The sequence below is a fragment of the Triturus cristatus genome, chromosome 7, assembly GCF_964204655.1.
Source record: "Triturus cristatus chromosome 7, aTriCri1.1, whole genome shotgun sequence".
Classification (NCBI taxonomy): domain Eukaryota; kingdom Metazoa; phylum Chordata; class Amphibia; order Caudata; family Salamandridae; genus Triturus; species Triturus cristatus.
In genome coordinates this window covers 1,525,759,480-1,525,778,939 of record NC_140590.1, presented here as the reverse complement: position 1 = coordinate 1,525,778,939, position 19,460 = coordinate 1,525,759,480, and the positions used below count along the sequence as shown (strand labels likewise).

The 19,460-nt window shown below is 45.0% G+C and overlaps 1 protein-coding gene across 2 annotated transcripts in view; it reads left to right on the top strand.

Annotated features, from left to right (window-relative positions):
* Positions 1–19,460, top strand: part of ZBP1 (Z-DNA binding protein 1) — a 208,640-nt gene that overhangs the window by 61,971 nt on the left and 127,209 nt on the right. For both annotated transcript variants that reach the window (XM_085619293.1, XM_085619294.1), the window contains exon 2: positions 207–428. In XM_085619293.1, the coding sequence (XP_085475419.1) occupies positions 207–428 (222 nt within the window). The remainder of the gene's footprint in view (positions 1–206; positions 429–19,460) is intronic.

Below are 19,460 nucleotides of genomic sequence, written 5' to 3'. Positions count from 1 at the left end.
TAACACCACTGGAATGAAAAGGGTTGGAATGTCACTTCTGCCACACCTGTCATTTTGGTGAATTGACGTACATGCTGGAGGGGGGCAGACACCAAGGCCTTTAAGGTTCTCAAATCATACAATTATAAATAAAAGCTCACAGTTTACAAACATTGAATGCAATCTATTTTTTTCACCAGATTTATAATGTGGTTGTTTCCTTCTAGAGACACATGTGAGAATTCTGGAATTTTTAAAGAATGGTTCCTCTCCCAAAAAAGCCCTTGACGTTGCTGAACACCTGTCTATTTCAAAGAGTGAAGCAAACAAACATCTGTACACAATGGAAAAAAAGAAAAAGGTGAAAAAACGAGGTTCGAACCACTGGGAAGTGTGTTGTGAAAGTGCCAGCGAGGAACAGTGCCAAGAAACCTCACCACTCAAAAATGGTAAACATCTCAAAAAATGCACTAATCACAATTTAACACGTTTGATGCTCAACTTCAGTAAAATACACATATCACCCTCACTAGCAGGGGAGTAGGGGAGTAATAATATTGGAAATATGCATCTACTAGGAGGCCCGTTTCAAGTTTTTGGAGTGGGATTTCTGCGGGAGATGCCACACCACATGATTTTACGTTTTACCAGTTGCATATAAAACGCATATTTTTGTTCCAGCTGAAAGCAGCAGGAAAATGTGCGTGGAAAGGGCCCAGAGTCAGGAATCACATGCGATAACTGACTTAGTAATTCCAAGGCTAAGGTGTTATTCCCCATTCGGGTCTAGGACTCTTGAGATTGCCTGTATCTAGTTTAAAAATGCCTGAAGAAGTAACTCCATGCCCAGGATCACCCCTCCAGTTATTTGCCATCATGGAAGGTGCTCCTCCAATGTGGAGATGTTAATATCTTTTCCACGTAATGATCTACACACTAGAACTCCTGCAGGCCACTGTGGAAGGCTTCTCCACAGAACTAAGTCCCAGGAATGGTGTGGGTATCCGATAGTTTATGTTGCTGCTGATGCTAGGTAAGCAGGGGCAGTTTCTCTTCTTGGGGAGAAGGGCGTCGCCCCTCTTGCTACGAGCGCAGTGGTGAACACGGAATAATAAAATGGCTCATTACCATTTTATTATCCTGTGTTCCGCTGACAGCGGCGAGAAGGCATGTCAGATTGGCCGGCTGCCTAAAGCCGGCCAATCTAACATGCGTACTTCAAAGCCAGCAATCCGAGCACTGTAAAACAGCCGAGGGAGCGCAGGCGCAGGCCCCTGCCCCAAAATAGGCACTGGGTTAGCCTGCTCCAACCTATCCTGGAGTGATTGGTTGAATTCTGTGGCACCAGGTAGGAAGTCCCTCCCTTTCCTTGCTACTCCTCATCACCTTCAGGATCAGTGGAGAGAATAGTACCTGTTTTGCGGCAGCATTTATGGTGAGTGCCTCACCATTCATTAATATTGCCAGCCGCCACTGTAAATAAGGGGTGTTCATCAGCAAGGATACCATCCTTTGATATTTGGATTCAAGAGCTGATTTCACTAGCTGGTTAGGAGGTTTCCTACAGAAAAGAAAAGAGCACCCGCAAATTTGTTGACGATTGAATGTAATCAAGTTATGGGTTTACTCTTGGAAACTGTAGTAGCTCAATTGGACATAAGTTTGTTTCCTGTCCACTCCTTATCCTATGCCCCTCTCCACTCTCTTTTTCCAAATTTCTTGTACTTCTATCAATGCTTTTTTTTTGGTTGCAAGAAAGTATATCTAAGGGATTTATAAACTAATGTACCTCATTTGTATGTTATCAGGATATTGCAAGCCACCTTGAAAAGTTCATGACCATATGGAGGCACAATGCTTCAGGCCATGTACCTTTATAAGGTCAGGGAATTATGAGTTAGCTGAAATATTTTCATTATATTTGTCATGGGTATTTTATTCCTTATAATGCATAACCCCATAAATATTTTACACATAGATGGAAATAAATAGACAAATGAAATATGTGGTTTCTCTTGCAAAACCACTGATATATTTGAGCAGCTTCTGCATAGCATCAGGAAGAGCAAGGAAGGAAAGGGTGTTAGTTATAAAGTATTACATTATATAAGGTTAGCATCTTGTACTTTTAAACACCACTGAGAATCTGTGCAAGCATTTACGAACAAATTGCTTAATTTAGAATTGTATCTTCAGCTGTTTGCAGTTAGGCTGCTAGGCATTTTCTGCTGGAACCAGTCTCCTGCTGAAAATAATGTGCAAAATGATGCAAAATTTCATAGCTGTAAATTTCACGGGAGTGATAAAAATTCCACACACGCATGTTCAGCTTTGTAGCCAGTAGTTTCTACAGCACTGTCTCCAAAAAGGAAAAGCAAACTCTGCATTTTGCCTCTCTTTCCCATGTTTCCTCTTCAGCCTTATGAGCAGTCTGCCTGTTTGACCAGTGTGCTCCAGCTTGACTTGCATAGGAGCAAACTGCATTTTAACAGCAGAGTTTCAATGCTAACACTGCCTAGCATTTTGCTTTGTTTCTGTACAGGATGTTTTCAGCATCTGCAAATGAAAGCTCGGGGACCACTAGCACGACAGCCCCCTGTCTGTCATCTCTCAACTAGTGAAAGATTACAGGAGGGAGCTGTATGCTGCTGGTGCCTGCAGGGAGCAATGTGATGTACTGAAGTGTCACTAATAAATGTTATAGATGTTTTTATTCTTGTCAGAACTCACTGATAATAAGAAAATATCTGTTGAGAAAACGAGTTATAATTCCCTACGTGACAACTGAATTGTATGAAAAGTTCATAACAAATAGTTGTGATAGTTTCTTCTTAATGGAAAGACTTAGTGGCAGATGTACGAAATTGTAGCGCAAAGCAGCGCAGAAACCAAAGTTGCTGCATTGTGCTAAGGGAAGAGAGTAGCGTAGCGCTATAATTGCTAAATATGACCCGCCGCTGCTTCCTCTTGCTGCACTGGAGTATAAAACCACTGGGCTTATTTATGAAGACTGGCAACACTTTTACGCCACTTTTTGTGATACAGCAGCAACGTAAATAATGCGCCTCGTTGCGCTACATTTACAAAGTGACATATCTAAGCAGGTACGTCACTTTGTAAATGCCTGCACTACATTATACATGCATTAAGTATGATGTATGCAGGATGGGCGTTCCCACGTTAAAAAGCCTCGCAGGAGTGGCGTAGTGAAATCTATCAGATTTCACTGCGCCACTTCTATAACGCTGCTGCCGCACAACCTTACGCTTACCTCACAGCAGGCATAAGGGTGACGCAGTGCAATGGGAATAGGCCTCCCCCATGCATTGCTGGAGGTGTGTCATGCTTACGACGCAACTCCAGCTATGTGTGGGTTTTACGCCGACAGATATGTCAGGATTCCAGCATCCATCGTGTCGCAAGGACGGCGCACTGAAAAGTGTTGTATCGCTGCTTTCACGCAGGGATGCAACACTTTTAATAAATGAGGTCCACTGCCTTTGAACATATACATTCTTTTGCACCACAGTGCAAAGTGGCTCAGTGATGTCCAGCATTCGAGTGGCCCTAGAAGGCATCTTTACAGTCCTGGATGAGGTATTGGTGTGATGTGAGGGCCCCCCCTGCAAAGTACATGGAGGGCCACTCCCCGCCCCCCTCACCCAGTCATGATCTCTCATGTCAGGGGCACACCACCCATGCACAGTGCTGAAGGGGGCTCCCTGGAGCTCAGCAGCGCCCAAGCATCGTGAGGGCTAATGCTACACAACTGGGACGAGTACCCTTCCAGTACAAACTCCTATGCTTAGATGAACTTTAAAACAGTTCATAAATTGGATGTGTGTTGTACAGTGCAGTATATATGCAATGTGTGACATTTTACAAGGAATAAAAAAAAACTCCAACTTTGTGCCTGCCTCATGGAGGCTTTATGTTTTTTTATTCCAAGCCCAGTCGAATAATATTAGGAGGTAGGGCTTTGCATCAAAAGCCAAGGGTGGCTGTGCTGGAAAAACCAAAGTACTAGAACACACAGTTGACACAAAGTAGTGCAAAGCAGAGCAAATCACTATTTGCTCCATAAAAAGGCTCTTTTCCAACACAAAAACGGTTTGCACTGGGAAGTAGGTACTCCATCAAGACTTTACACCTCTTTGCATCACTTCACCTGAGTTTGTTGTGGTGCAAAGTTTTGACAAGCCTGCCTGTTAGAGGCTCGATGCAAGCTGTTTGGTGCTGGTGGCACAGGAATACTGAGTTCAGAATTAAAGTCCGCAGCTGGTATTCCTGGAATTATTCTGCCCATTTCTACAAGTTCTTTCTGGAATTCTGGGTTTTTGGGTGTCAAATTTAGGAAGAATTAGTCAACGAAAATGAAGGAGCACTTACTGGGTCCAAGTCCATACCCGATAAACAGTTAGTTATGTCACTCTGTTCAACTAGTGTTCGGTTCCTTCCTATTATCAGTCTCAAAATCTCTGCAATGGTAAGAATTTCTTAAAACCATGGAAACGAGCATTCTGAATGGATCTTGGTTTCAGAGATGTATTTAGTGCACATGTTGAGCATTTTGAAGGCCACCTCTTACATAGGCTGACCTCTCCAAAAATGCTGAGGAGTGCCGAGCGACTTAGATGTCTCTGCAATTACGACAAGAACATCATACATCATATTCTTTATTGTGCAGAAACTTGTAATTTGGGGAAAGGGCAAGTGCTTTCTCACACAGCCGGTACAGGGAGAGTGAGAGTTAAGTGGGGACACTTCAACTAAAATACAGTTTTGCAAAAATTGCAATTTTGGAGAATGTGACATGTATTATTGGAGTATGACTGAGGTTTAAGCTGTACCATGCAGATGAAATATTGGGATCTTATAAGAATTATAGATGACTGTCTGTGGCTGCTTCTGTTAGTGTGTTAGAATTACAAAGTGGCCGCAAGTGAATCCCTACAGGTTTCTGATGGTTCCTTTAGTTATTGAATCACAGAAGTCTACAATATGGGAACAGCAGAGTCTACAGTGCACCATCCCAAAGCATTGTATCACATGAGGTACAGTAAGGCTTGATTTTTTTGGCAAGACAAGAAGCTAGCATTATGCATTAACCTTTTGTTTACCACTTCTAAGCAGCAAACATTTCAAAGTTCAAAGAAAAGAACACTGTACGACTCATAAACCAAACCGAACACTTCAATCCATATAATCCCAAAACTTTTGCTTCTGAGCAGATAAGTACATGCTGTTTATTTGGGGTATTTAATTTTTTCTGTGAGAGTTGTCAAGTGATAAAGTTCAATTCAAAGTATGAATTCGTATGAGTGACATTTTTGTAGGGGATAGTATGTGTGGTGTACAGTTATTATGTGTTTAAAATAATGGTTACGTTTTTTCCTGTTAATTAGGAAGGTCGATTATCGTCTATTTAAAAAGACCATCTAGAGTTTAATATGTATATTCAGACTCAGGTAAGGTTTTAAGTTAAAAATATGTATATTTTAGAAAGATACCAGTTTAAGGGTTGTTGGTAACGATCCTCGGCTTCAGAGCTGGCTTTGAAATGTGTCTCGAGCTCTACAGTTTGTGCATTCAGGAGAGGGCAAAGTTGCCCTGACAGGCTTGAAACATGTGTGTACAGCAGGTGGCTATCTTTTGTTTGGGCACACCCCGCGTAGCAGATCTTTCTAGAGAAATTTGGCCTCTGCACTGACACAAGTCGAGCTCTCTCAAGTTTGCGCGTTTCAGTAAGGGCAAAGTAGCCCTTGCAGGCTACAGCCATTTGAAAACAGTGGGATGCCATCTTTGTATTGGGCACTGTTGTATACCTAGACGTGATGAAGTATACTGTATTAGGCTTCATCAAATTGGTCGATACACCCTACGTCATTTGGAACCCTGAATCCTTATTTAACTCACGTCACTGTTAAGGCGTGACATTCGTCTTCCCACTGGCTGTTACTTCACTTCTTCTTACTCCCAGCTGTTTGTGGGCCTTCGTAATTATAATAAATGCTTAGTGACAAATTCATGTGTATGGTGTTTTGTTTCCGGCACCATGACACTTTAATTGGCGACGAGGATGGGATGCTGTATGATGGTGAAAGGCCTGCATCAACTGACGTTTCTGGCCGGTAGCAGTTATGATGTCCACAGAAAATTATTTTCAGGCAAGTTACTAAGTAATTTGTACATTTAACAGAAATAGTAAAACCAGAAATAGAGTATTTAGGCCACGTTATTAGTGGTGAGGGTATTAAACCAAAACTCGATTTAATTAAAGCCATTACTGATGCTCCTGTACCAAATGAAAAAGAATCTCTAAGATCCTTTTTGGGTCTCAGTGAATTCTATTCACGTTTTATTGAAAACTACTCCGAGGTTGTCGAACCTTTGCGCATATTGTTACGCAAAGGGGAAAGGTTTTTGTGGACTGAATTTCAAGATGATGCATTTGCTAATATCAAAAATGCTATTGTCTCTGCTCCTTCATTAAAACCTTATGATCCTGAAGGTATCAACATTGTTACAGTTGACGCAAGTTCAGTTGGCATTGGTGCTGTGTTCACACAGAAGGTTAAAGGTAATGTACACACTATAGCCTTCATTTCTAGACGATTGCAAGAAGCAGAAGTTCATTATAGTACAATAGAAAGGGAAGCTGTGGCTTGTGTATGGGCCGTAGAAAAACTCAAAATGTACTTATGGGGAAAACGGTTTGAGTTGATTACTGATCATAAACCATTAACATTCTTAATGGATGGTTATGGCAGGAGAAATGGCAATTTATCAGCAAGGTTGGTAAGGTTATTAGCAAAACTGCAAGAGTACAATTTTTCAATACAACATATTTCCGGTAAATGCAATGTAAGAGCTGACTTCTTGTCTCGCTTACCTTTGAACATTACTGAACCCAGAGTCGATGAAAACACTGAATGGGTTGTGTCTTGTGTTAGTGATTTCAATCAATCAGTACAAGTTTGTAATGAAGCTGAATGGTTGAATGTATTAGATTATGATCCAGTGCTTATCAAAGTTAAGGAATATATATTGAGTAAATGGCCTCCAATTAGAAATGTATCTGCTGATCTCAAAACGTATGTTCAAGTTGCAGATGAACTATGTATTGAAAATGGTTTTCTCCTAAGGGGGGATTTATTAGTTCCACCAACAAAAATAAGAAGAAATTTAATAGATCAGGCACACAAAAGCAATTTAGGTTCAACTATGACTAAAAAATTGTTAAAGCATCATTATTGGTGGCCAGGTTTGGACTCTGATGTTAACATGTTTGTAGTTAGTTGTGCAATTTGTCTTAGATCTGACGAACATTGGAAGCCTCGTGTTCAAGAAATGCAATTAGTTCAAATTCCGAATTCTCCTTGGACGAACCCTAAGTTCACAATTCAAAGTGAAATAAATTCTAAAGTGGTTGAAGTGCAGGATTCTCAGCTTAAAGTAAAAGAAAGAATATTAGAACATCAGTTAAAGTCTAAGGAGTACCATGATAAGATTCATAGAGCAACCATAAAGGACATTCAAATTGGTGACTGGGTGATTATCAAGAAACCTTTTGTAAAATTTAAAGGAGAATCTAAATATTATGAGCCTCAAGAAGTGATGGATGTATCTAATAGTTCTGTTCATTTGCAAAAGTTAGGATGGAGGCACAAATCCGATGTCATCAAACTCAAAGAAAACCAGAAAGACTTGATACTCAAAGAAGGCAGTGTAGGTTCGAACAGTGAACACAGCAACATATGGTATAACTTTGGTGAAAGGGAAAATGAGGTATTTGGATCTGTTGTTCATTCGAAAAATGAGAAACAGAAATCCGGTCCTTCCAAAGTTAGTGAAAGTGCAAGGCCACTAGCACATCACGGTTCTGAGGAGGAGTGTAAGGGCAATAGTCAAAATGTATCCCAAGATGAGATGCAAGGGGCAATCGTCCTGAATGACGAAGACACAAGTAACAGTATTGCATTAAAGAGTGAGGCTCCTTCTTCTAAAATAGATGGGGGTACATGCGCCACCTCTGGAAGAGTATCTAGTTTTCCAAACTTGTATAAAGATTATATTGTTTATTAATTTAGAATTTGGATGTAATGGAGGATAGAGGTTACCACCTCTATAATATTATGCGTTTTCAAAATGTTTGTTGAGGTTATATTGCATTTCAATTTTATTGTTTTAGAAAGGGAGATGTTGTATACCTAGACGTGATGAAGTATACTGTATTAGGCTTCATCTAATTGGTCGATACACCCTACGTCATTTGGAACCCTGAATCCTTATTTAACTCACGTCACTGTTAAGGCGTGACATTCGTCTTCCCACTGGCTGTTACTTCACTTCTTCTTACTCCCAGCTGTTTGTGGGCCTTCGTAATTATAATAAATGCTTAGTGACAAATTCATGTGTATGGTGTTTTGTGTCCGGCACCATGACACTTTAGGCACGCACCATGTTGCAGGTGTTTTTAAAGGAATTTTGACTCGTGCTTTTGACGTGTGCTCTGAGGTTAGAGGAAAGACTGTTGAAGATTATCAAACAAACATCCCTGACAGAATTTGAGCGTGCTAAGGAGCGTTTTGTTTAACAACTTTATTTGGCATTTTCAAGTAAACAAAAGGAATTGCATATGATCATTGTACGCAATACATCAGGCCCACATCCAATGAGGCGAGCATGTCACACATAGTAATATACAATAGAAAGCAGAGGCTAACAGACACCATCCCAAATTCACACAAAATGTTCACATTTCGACAGTCGGCATCTGAAGCAGAATGGCTAAGAAGCATTTTAATGGTGAAGTTTACATTTGAGGAAAATTGTGTGGATGGAGAGTAAAGTTGCGGGTTAGAGTAAGGTTACTTAGGTTTTAAGAAGAAAATATTTATTATTCACTTTCGTCATAAGAATGGTGGAGAATAGTGAGTGCAATCAAGTGGTCAGAGTAAAACAGATTGTCAGAAAAGAATTAAAAGAGGCTGTTAAGGAAACAGTGAGATTGGTTTTGAAAGATGATAGCCAAAGAAGGGCTATTATCAATGATGAATTTTGGTCTTTATCAGATGATGAGGAACTTTTAAATAGAGGTCTAGGAGGTAAGTATAAAAGGAATGAGAGACATCTATCAGTGGATGCGATACCAGGAAGTACTGGATTTGGGGGCAGATGTACGACAGTTTTTGCAGGCGCAAGTGGGAATTCGTCCCGTTTGCAATCGCAAAATTGGGTCTGCCCTATGCACAAACCATATTTTGAGAGTCGGTAACCTGTTACCGAATCGCAAAATATGGTTTGCGACTCTCTATTAGGAAGGGGCATGCCAAGGGCGTCCCTTCCTAATAGGGAGTGCCAATAGTATGTGTTGGACTTGGCCCTTCTGGCAGGTTCACCCCTGAACTTTTTTTCTTTTTACTGATGACTTGGTGTGGTAATTGTTTGGTCTCTGCGCACTTTCCCTGTGTCCCAGGGTAAAGTGCGTGCGTGCTCTGAGTGCATGTGGTGAGATAGGCCTGCCCTCCCATAGGAATGCATGGGGAATGTATGTGTCCCTAGTAGTTCCTGATGCGTGGGGTGTGCAGGCCCGAGTTTGGTATGTGCGGACTCGTGGGAGTGAATGCTGCGCGATGATGTGTGCGGCGTGCATGTACCTAGTGTGGAAGTGCCACTTCTAGAAGTGGGCACTTCTGTGTGCAGTGTGTCTGTCGCGTGATTGGCTGGTCGTGTCATGTGACGGGCTAGGGATTCCCCAGAGTCAGGATGAGTCACCCAGTGGTGAATGGGGAGATCAGCAGCTAGATGGGTGGGAGGAGTACACCTGGGTCCTGAATAGGACAGGGTTTTCCACACACAATGCTGGCCCCGCCCCCTGTGGTGCGACTGACGACCCTAGCCCTGCCAGTGAATAGAGTGAGGGGCTGAGCACATCAAGGGTGCTCCCCAACCAGCTGCGACTGGTTTTCCCCCTCACCCTGAACCCAGAACAAAGGGTTTGCCTGTATAAAAATGGGGCTGTGTCCCCACAGAAACTGTTCTCTGCCAGGATCTTACCTGAGGGGGGCTGCTGCTGCTGCTGGACCAGAGGACCGCCACTTGGATTACCTCCCTGCCTGGAGGCCCAGTGAGCTGGCTCTGGGTCCAGCCTTGCCCCCCTGCTCTTGAAGGACCTTATTGCTGGACTTTGGGCTTATTCTCCCTAGAGCGTCTGGGAGCTTTTATTGGCCTCTAGCGCTGAGAGCGCTCTACTTTTTATCCTTAGCGCTAGGAGCGCTTTAATTCTACAAACCGGTGCCCACCCGGCATTTGCCCCGTGCTTTGGCGATCCTGAAGTCCCCTGGCAGGTGCCCACCCTACCAGGGACATTGTGGTGGTCGTTGGAGGGTGCCCACCCCGCTTATTTAATTATTTAGTTATCGGGTGCCCACCCCGTTTATTCACCTCAAGTAAGAGGGAGCCTACCCCTCGTTGTCCCCGCTTCACCGCCGCCGGCCCGAGCCACGAACGCGGCGAACCAGGAAGTCAGGCAGCCTCGGAAGGGACAGGGGCGTGGCCTAACACAGGAAGCGGACGGGAGCCTACCCCGTGCTTCCCCGAGAGAAGCGGAACGACGCAGAGATGACCGGGGCTCCCGTGAGCTGAGGGAGCCCCGCGCGGTTGCAGCCAAAGTCCTCAAGTGCCGATGCATCCAGGCGGGAGCCCACCCCGCGCTGGATCCTGACGGGAGGAGTGCGGCCGGAGCGGGAGCGGAGGGGGCGCGAGGCACATTGTCGGTGCCTGCCCCTCCGCGCTACGAAGAGCCTGGAGTCCTCCCTTGGAACCCGGTGAGTGGAGGGGGGCTCTCGTAGTGGTACCAGAGCGGCCCCGTAACTGACAGCGGGCCGCTCCAGCATTCGGGGCCAAAATCTGTTAAGGAGCCCACGAGGCTCCCACATTGCTTTGGGGGCATATTTGTTTAGAGTCTAGAGGACTCCAACGACTGGGCATTGCTATTTAAGAGTCCCCCGAGTGGCGCTCCAACGTTGAGGGCACATCGTTCTAGAGCCCACGAGGCTCCCACGCTGTCTAGGGGGCATGAGTATTTAGAGCGCTAGGTGCTCCAACGTTGAGGGCACATCGTTCTAGAGCCCACGAGGCTCCCACGCTGTCTAGGGGGCATGAGTATTTAGAGCGCTAGGCGCTCCAACGTTGAGGGCACATCGTTCTAGAGCCCACGAGGCTCCCACGCTGTCTAGGGGGCATTTCATTGTTTTAGAGCCCAGAGAGGCTCCAAGGGCGACAGATTGTTCGAAGGGCCCAGAGGTGCCCAGGCCCCAGTCCCTACAGCTGCCCAGCACTTAGTGGGCAGCTGCCACGTTTAGGTTGTGCCTTGTGCGCCTGGCTTGCGCAGCCTGCATAGTCGCTCCCTGATATCGCTGTATATTGGGTATTTCTGCATCCTGAGAGGCCAGTTGGCCTGCGGACAGTTTTTCTGTATTGTGCCCTCCCTTAGGGTACCTGGTGATTTTTATATATGTACTTTTGCGTCTGCGCAATGTCTTTATGATATTCTCCTTCCTAAACTGTGTTTATGCATTGGAGATTGTTTTACTAGTAGTAATTATACTAGTGTGTTCTTGTTTCCTTTCCTGCACCTCTGAATGTGTTTATGCGTCATGTGCTTTACACCTCTAAATGTATTTTATGCATCCTGTGTTTATGTGCTTAGACCCCTACAGGTAGAGTGATACTTAGGTGGTTGTTTTTCCCCTAGTACAGGTGGTACTAGTGAGGTCCTAGTTCCCTGCGTGGTATTCCTAAAGGTGGTTAGGGTTGCGTAGGTGGTACGTTCTGATACCAGTAGTTACTGGTTGTGTGCTACATGTTCTATTTTTAGTGCTACAGTGATTGTGTGCTATGTTCTCAAATATTATTCCTACGTTCTAAGTGCTATTCCTACAAAGTGCTAATTCCTGACAGTGGTCCATGTGGCCCTGTCCCCTGTATATATAATCCCTTGTAAATTCTGCCCGTGCCTGTTGGCACATTGTAAAGTGTGTGTTTTTATCTAATGTGTTGTGTATAATACAAAGGTTATTTTTATAGAATACCTTGTGTGGAGTTTCCTTTGTGGTGGGCCTTGGGTGTTGTTGCTGGGTGCGCGCGCAAACGCTTTACACATCGCCTCAGGGATAAGCCTGTCTGCTCGTGCCAAGCTACCAAGGGGGTGAGCAGGGGTTATCTTTGGCGTGTAACTTCCTTGCCCTGACTAGAGTGGTGGTTTCTGCCTGACTTTGGCGCAAGCCTTAGCCAACCAGAAATCCCATTTCTAACAGTATGTACCATTGTTTTGTGACTGCATTTGCGGTCGCTAAAAACTCACAGTTTACCACCTACTTCAAGTAGGTGGTAAATCACTCACAAACGGTAAGGGGTCGCCAGGAAACCCTTTTCCCTATGTGAATGGGTGCGAAAATATTTTTTAAGAGCAGGCAGTGGTCCCAGGGACCACTGCCTGCCCTAAAAAAAGAAACTGAAAAGTTTCATTTTTCTTTTTTAAATGCGTCCTGTTTTCCTTTAAGGAAAACGGGATGCATTTAAAAAAAAAATGCTTTATTTAAAAGCAGGTCTAGACATGGTTTTCTGCTGACCACAGCAGTCCACCATCCCTGTGAGTGCTAGCCATTCCCAATGGGGTCGCAAATTGCGCTTGCCTCATGATGAGGCATGCAATTTGCGACCTCAATGTGAATCGCAAACAGTGTCTGAGACACTATTGTATATTCCCTTTTGCAAGTCGCAAATTGTGAGACGCTATTGGATGCAATTTGCGACTCGCAAAAGTAGATGGTCTTACATCTGGCCCTTGGAGTCTAAAGGAGATCACAGAAGGGAGGTGCCTGAAGTGGTATACAAGAGAGGTAGGTGGATCTTGTAAAAAATTGGGCTTTTACTCATGCCAATACAGGAGGAAAAGTTCATGAAGGGGATAAATATGTCTTTGATCTAGATGCTAATTATTATTCTGGAAATTAATTTTGAAATTTGGATGACATAAAAGTAATGTATGAGAAGACTGAATAGGATCCTTTTTGCCAAACGTTATTTGATTGAGATTGGTGGCCGTTGAAATATGTCTCTGAGTACAAAAGGCAGCGAATTAAAAGACCATTGAAGAGAGACGAAAGGAATGTTATGGGAGCTGAATGCTGCAGATAAGTTGTGGAGGAGAAAGAGACGATGACCACAACTCTGGCCCCAGAACGAATTACTTAGTTGTTTAAAATGGGGAGAGATTCTAACAAAGGTTTAGAATGGGCTCTGAAGCAATGTGAGGACAAGTTGTTGGATGTCTTGAGACAACTGGCAGAGATTTTTGATCTCTTAGAGAAGGCTATTTGAAGAGATGAGATATTAATATTGAGATTCTAAGGGACTGGATCCAGAGTGCTCTATGCTTACTGGGCAATGCAAATACAGTTCTATTTGCAGAAAGGAGAAAAGCTGTTTTGATGCGCATCAGTGGAGAGGTGTGGCTCACTGGTTAGAGGCGGCAGACCCGTAAGCAGAGGACGGCCCGGGACCAGGGTTCGATTCCCGACGCGGCAGGGTCGTGGACCAGGGTCAGCGGGCTCGATAATTCTCGCCTCGGTGCCTACTCCAGTCAGGGACCACACTCGGCAACTCTGGGCATTAGCTTGCCTCATCTTCACAACGGCCCCCCCAGACCGCCGGGGATGCTTGGTCGCACCTTAGAGATACCCATTAGGGACCATCTCTCAGGGTGAGCCAGGACGGGTTCCCCAGCGGTCGAAGCGCGGAGATACTCCTCCGGGAGTCGATTCTAGCGCTATATAAACCCACAATTAAATTAAATTAAATTAAATCAGTCCTGAGTTGGGTGATTTAGCAAAAACAAAATCCTCTGAAGAGGCAAAAGGTCTATTATTTGGAGAGGGGATGATAAAGTCCATTGGAAAGCATGTATCGACTTTTCCAGCTTTGGATAAAGATCAAAATTCGATGAGGAAGGTGTTATTTGAGGGAGCCATTTATACTGTATGGCCAGAAGGTGGAGACACGCTTTCGTCCGTGGATACTTTAAAGCCTACTATAATCAAGGAAGAGGAAGCTACAGAGGCTATCAGTCCGGAGGGTTTTTTTTCCAGAGAGAGATAGAGGTTTTAGAAGCAGTGCCTTGAGTAGAAGCAGTCATCAAACATCATTGGCACAAGGTGAGTGTTAGAAATGGGGATCTCTAGTTGGCAGCGGCTGGCACCAATGTCCAAATAGGGATCCTTCTTCCTAAGTCAGATTAAGGGGGCTACACCCTTTGATAACCCCTGTGGTGACGTAGCACGAGCAGACAGGCCTATCTGAGAGGCAGTGTGTGAAGCATTTATGACCATACACAATAACGCAGTGAAGACACTACAAAGGGACACCACACAAGTAGCTATAGAAAAATGAGTATCTTTATATAGGCTTAACACAAGGCTCAAAAGCGATCAAGAAGCCACAATGCACGTAAATATAGATTCACTTAAAAAGCAATAAAAGCACTCAAAAGCGCGTGAAACGAACTTAGTTTGAGGCCGGGGTCTAGGCGACCCGGTGATGCACAATGTACCTGAGGTTTAAAGGGGCACGGCACGCAGCTTCGTGAGGAAGCCGCAATGATGACAGGCAGACTCGCAGCGGCCACAGCTCCCAGCTGTAGCGGTCCGCAGCGTGCACTCACGATGATCCTGGGATGGTGATTAAAGGCGGGCACCCAGTGGCAACAGTGCTCGGTGGCCCACGCAGGTGATAACAACGATCCTCGATGCAGTGACCAGTGCGGGCACTTAGCGGTACAGCTCCTCAGCTGCAGCGGCCCACAATAGCGATAGCCATGATTCTCGTAGCACAGAGCATGAGCAATTTGCTGACATGGGGATGGCTGCCTGCTAAGCGTACATCCAGATGCAGCATGTAAAACCAGCTACGGTTGGTTCCCCCACCCCCGGCTGGTGTCAAGGTGGGTGTTGTGCACCCCAAGGGGAAGGGGTCTCAGGTCCAATTGCTTATCAGGAGAGGGTATAGCCGCCGCCCCGCCCTGCCCTCACTTGCCGTTCAACGACTGCCTTGCCTCAGACGGTCCTTGCTGGGAAGGCCAAGGAGCCAGATGCTCGAAACTTTGTCCGCTGCTTTCTAGGCTCAGTGCTGTGGGAGATCTGGAGTGCTGTTGGTAGTTAATGTGTGCATTCCACAGGATGTCTTCAGAATAGTTAGAGGTGAGGCCAGAGCACTAGGAAATTGCCACCGCCAGATTCGCTGGTTAAGCAACATCCCCTTATAATTCACATATTACCTGTTTATAAGTTTATGATGTGTAAAGCCCCCCCTAATCTTCTGCCCATGCCTCCAACAAATAAGCATGGGCAAATGAATAATCATAGAGCCATTTATAGCATGTAAAGAAATGTTAAAAATACCCTGCCATTCCCCACCAACCTCAAGATACCCTTAATCTCCACCAAATAAAAAAATAAATGCCTGACTTCCTACCACTCACCCCCCCCCCCTCTGAGTAACCAATACCCTTCCCAAATCCAACTATAAAAAATACATGTTCCCTTGTGAAACTTTGTGCAATACCCTCTCTCAGCAGGAAAAAAACTGGGCCTTCTGCTACATAGCCCACATCAGCCTCTGAAGAAAACCATGAAAAATAATTACAACCCACCTCCCTGTCTGGGGGCCTCAAATTTCTCCTGGCCCGGGCTCTTATTCAGCAGCAACACTAGGGCCTCATGGTAGAGTGCCCACCCTGCTTGCAACCCCCTGGTCTCATAGCCTCCTTTCGGCACTTGCAGGGCACCTGTGTCTGTCAACGTCAGTCCCCTCCTCCTTTTGTAGGTCTCATTTCTTTAGACCAGTCCAAAGCAGATAGGCACCTCTACCCAATCATAGGGTGACATCATCACTCCACCCCTGAGTCAGCCCTCCTCCACAGCATTTTGAGATCTTCCAAGAAGACTCATTCAAGTGATGTGTTGAAAGACCTTCCATAAGAGCATAAGTCCCGTACCTAATTGCCACAGTTGACTTGGTCTCTTCTCTCCAAACATTTAAAGGGGAGCCTTTCCTGTGACTGACTCCAAAGGTTTCGTTAGCATCCTATGTTCCTGTGAGGTTTAGCCGTCTCATGCCAGGTGTAGTTTTAAAAGTAATTAACACATGCAGATTCTGTCACCACCTTCCCTCTCCCAGGATCAAGTATAACCACGGTCAAATGGACCTATTGTATTGAGAAGCCTTTGATCCTCCTGCTGGCCAGCATATCAGTTAACTTGGCCCAGCAGTGTGATTCAAAGGCCATAATCTAATTAGGAGCAGAGAAAAACGATCTGTCTTCAAGTTCCAGAATCATTGCAGATATGGGAACAAAGGAGGAGGCCAGATCTCAGGTGGGCTCATCTTCGAAATTTTGGTAGGAAGGAATCAGGCAACTGTGTCGGGTAAGGGTGGAGCTGGGGCTTTCAGGGGAGGTCTTTCCTCAGGCAATTTGAAGTTGTTATATTGAATTGTCCCTGGATGCTGTCCATGAGGGTTGGGACAGGGTTTGAGTGATGATTCAGCCTCCTAGGATTGACCAGGGGTGCCTGACTTCTACAACTTTCCATCTGCACATAAAAACCCCTGCACAAGGGAGAGACAGATGAGGAGACACTGGACGTGGGAGCAACGACAATGAATACATAGCTGAAAGGAAAAGCCACCTGATGCGGTGCAAGGATGGACTTTGGGGTTTGACTCCAGATGACTCCCAGAACTAGGATGTGTCTCTCCATGGCAAGTGGAACTGCATCCTTTGCGCCCCCAGAGTATCAGTTGGGGATATAGATCAGCTAGGGGACCCTAGATAGTTCCCTCAAACCCTCTGTGGACTGGCCCTTGACTCTGACACACAGTTGCCCTTCAAGAGGCCAGGGGGCTCTCGTACCTGGAGAGTGTGGCAGGGAGGGCTGTCTGCTGTGGGGCTGCGCAATATGGCCCCACAAGCAAGAGAGAGCACCAAGAGGACATATCTGGCACAGAGGGTCAGCAAATCCAGCTCCACATGAAAAGCACACCCCTAGTGGCCAGGAGGCCTGAAAATAATGCTCTTGGTAGCAGCAGGGTAAATAAGCCACAAATCATGAAAATCAACCCCAGGGGGCCTGAGAAACGTGCCTGTGACATCTGCCACCCCCTTGGGGAAAGGAAGAAATCGAACGCATAGCACTTTGCAGTATTCTCTACAATAACTCCCTGGGTTTGGTGCATAGTTATTTTTATAATTTCCCTAGGGGAGGAGGCATGTGTGTATCCCCCTCCTGGAGCCAAATTGTGGCCAAGGGGACCACATTGTCCAGTGACAGAACAAGGCAGCCTGAGTTCGAAAGTGATCCCTAATCATGCGGTATGCCTCCCCATCTCCCTGTGCCTGTGTCAAGCAGTGAGCGGGAGCACACTGTCGCCGTCTCAGTGTGGGAGACAGGAAAACAGGGTTGGCTCCCGTGAGGTGCACAAGAATGCAGCACATGCGGGTAACCGGCTGGGCCATGGGGGCCTTGGGCTTCTCCCGAAGCCTTCAAAGACCCTTACCAGCTGTGGGTGTCCCGGGTGGGACCAGAACACCTGAGAAAAACAAAAAGGAAAAGAAACAAAAACACTGCTGCTCCCTGTCTTAGGCAAGCAGGAAGCAGTTCATCAAGAATACATTAATCGGGCCACGGAGTGCCCCATAATGCACCATAAATTGATGCTTGTGGTAGCCGAGGATGGGCTGTGGCACCGCCAACATTTTACCAATGTGTTGTGTGGGGGCTGCAGGAGGTGCAGCAGTCACAAGCAATGTTTTAAAAACATCATCCCTACCTCTCCCAGATGATTGAATCCCTGACCCTGGGTAAAGGTTGGTCTGATGTTTTAAGCACTCCTGGAGTTGGAGCTTTTGCATTTGATCTCTGAAATGCTTAGAGGGTAGTCCTTGGTGGGTAGTTTTATGACTGCAGTACAATTTAATTAGGACTCTGACGTGTTTTGAATTTAAATTGTTTTATTACTTTTCTTGATGTTGACAATACATCATTTACCATTATAATGAACGCTTTTGACTATTGGTACTGTGCCAGTTGATTTTAATGGTGGTGTAATGTCGAATGATGATTTTGCTGTTTTTACCAATGTGGTGACAGCCTGACAAAGCCAGTAGGTCTGCCCTATTGATAACACTCCTTTATATTGAGATTTTGCAACTGGTATAAGTGGGGGGTATTGAGGTTACAGAGTTCAGGACCCACTAAGGTTGTAATGTAATACGGGGGTATTTGTAAATTAATAAATAGTTTTTAGAGAGTGTGTGTGTGTCATGTGTGTATTGTTGCATCCTAGTGGACTCTGGTTAATAGTCCACACCACCTCCACTGAGTAAGCCTCGGGTTGCTCTGCTTTGCCACCTTGAGAGAGGCAAGGGATAGAATGGGATACTTGGTTCCCAATAAAAAGACTATTGTGGACTTATTACTTGTGAAGGACTCACATCCTGTGCATCTAATAACCCAATTTCTTACAACACCCCTTGCTAGACACACTTGCAGATTGTCTTACCTGGCGGTTGGTTACGCTAGTAGCATCTATTTAGTTTCTCTGTCACTGGTTCAAAACTCATAAAAGTTGTCAGTACCCGATGGCCACAGTCCATCCAGCCTCTTCCAACTGTTTGGTGCCCTAGATAGAAAAAGGTTGCAGTCTCGATTCAATTTCAGTTTGTTATCTTTGTCAGAACATTTCAATTGAAGCACCATGACCAATAGCATCCTGGCCACCGCAGACACCCCAGTACTATAGGGGAATGCAGAATTAACTACACCAACGTATGGCTTTTAATGAGCTGAATAGAGGTGCCTTCAAATGTAGGGCTTTAGAACTTAGGCTGCTTCAGAGAATTCCCTGGGTTCTTTACTTAAGGTTGAGCGTGCGCTTGCAAAATGCAGTGAAATTTAGGGCCATTCTGTTTTATGGGTTGCAAATTGCGATTTTTTGCATCTCGCAATTTGCGACTCGCAAAACAGAGTGTACTAATGTGTCTTAATTCACATTTAGTGATTCCCAAAGGAGACTCAAATTACCTGCCTCGTTAATATTCATGAAGCTGGTCGTAATTTGTGACCCATTGGGAATGGGCAAGAACACAGGGATGGTGGCCTGCTGGGGACAGAAGACTACAATGTCTGTGTTTGCTTATTAAATCAAGCAATTATTTTTTCAAATGCAGCCCGTTTAACTCAAAAGAAAAAGGGATGCGTTTAAAAGAAAAAAAAATAACATGTTTCTTTTCATTTTTACTTACCACTGCCTGCTCTTAAAAAATATTTCCACATACATTCACAAAGGGGAATGGGTTTAAACAATTGTACATACCAGTGCTACTCCCTATTAGCAAGGGACGCCCTTGGCACGCCCGTTCC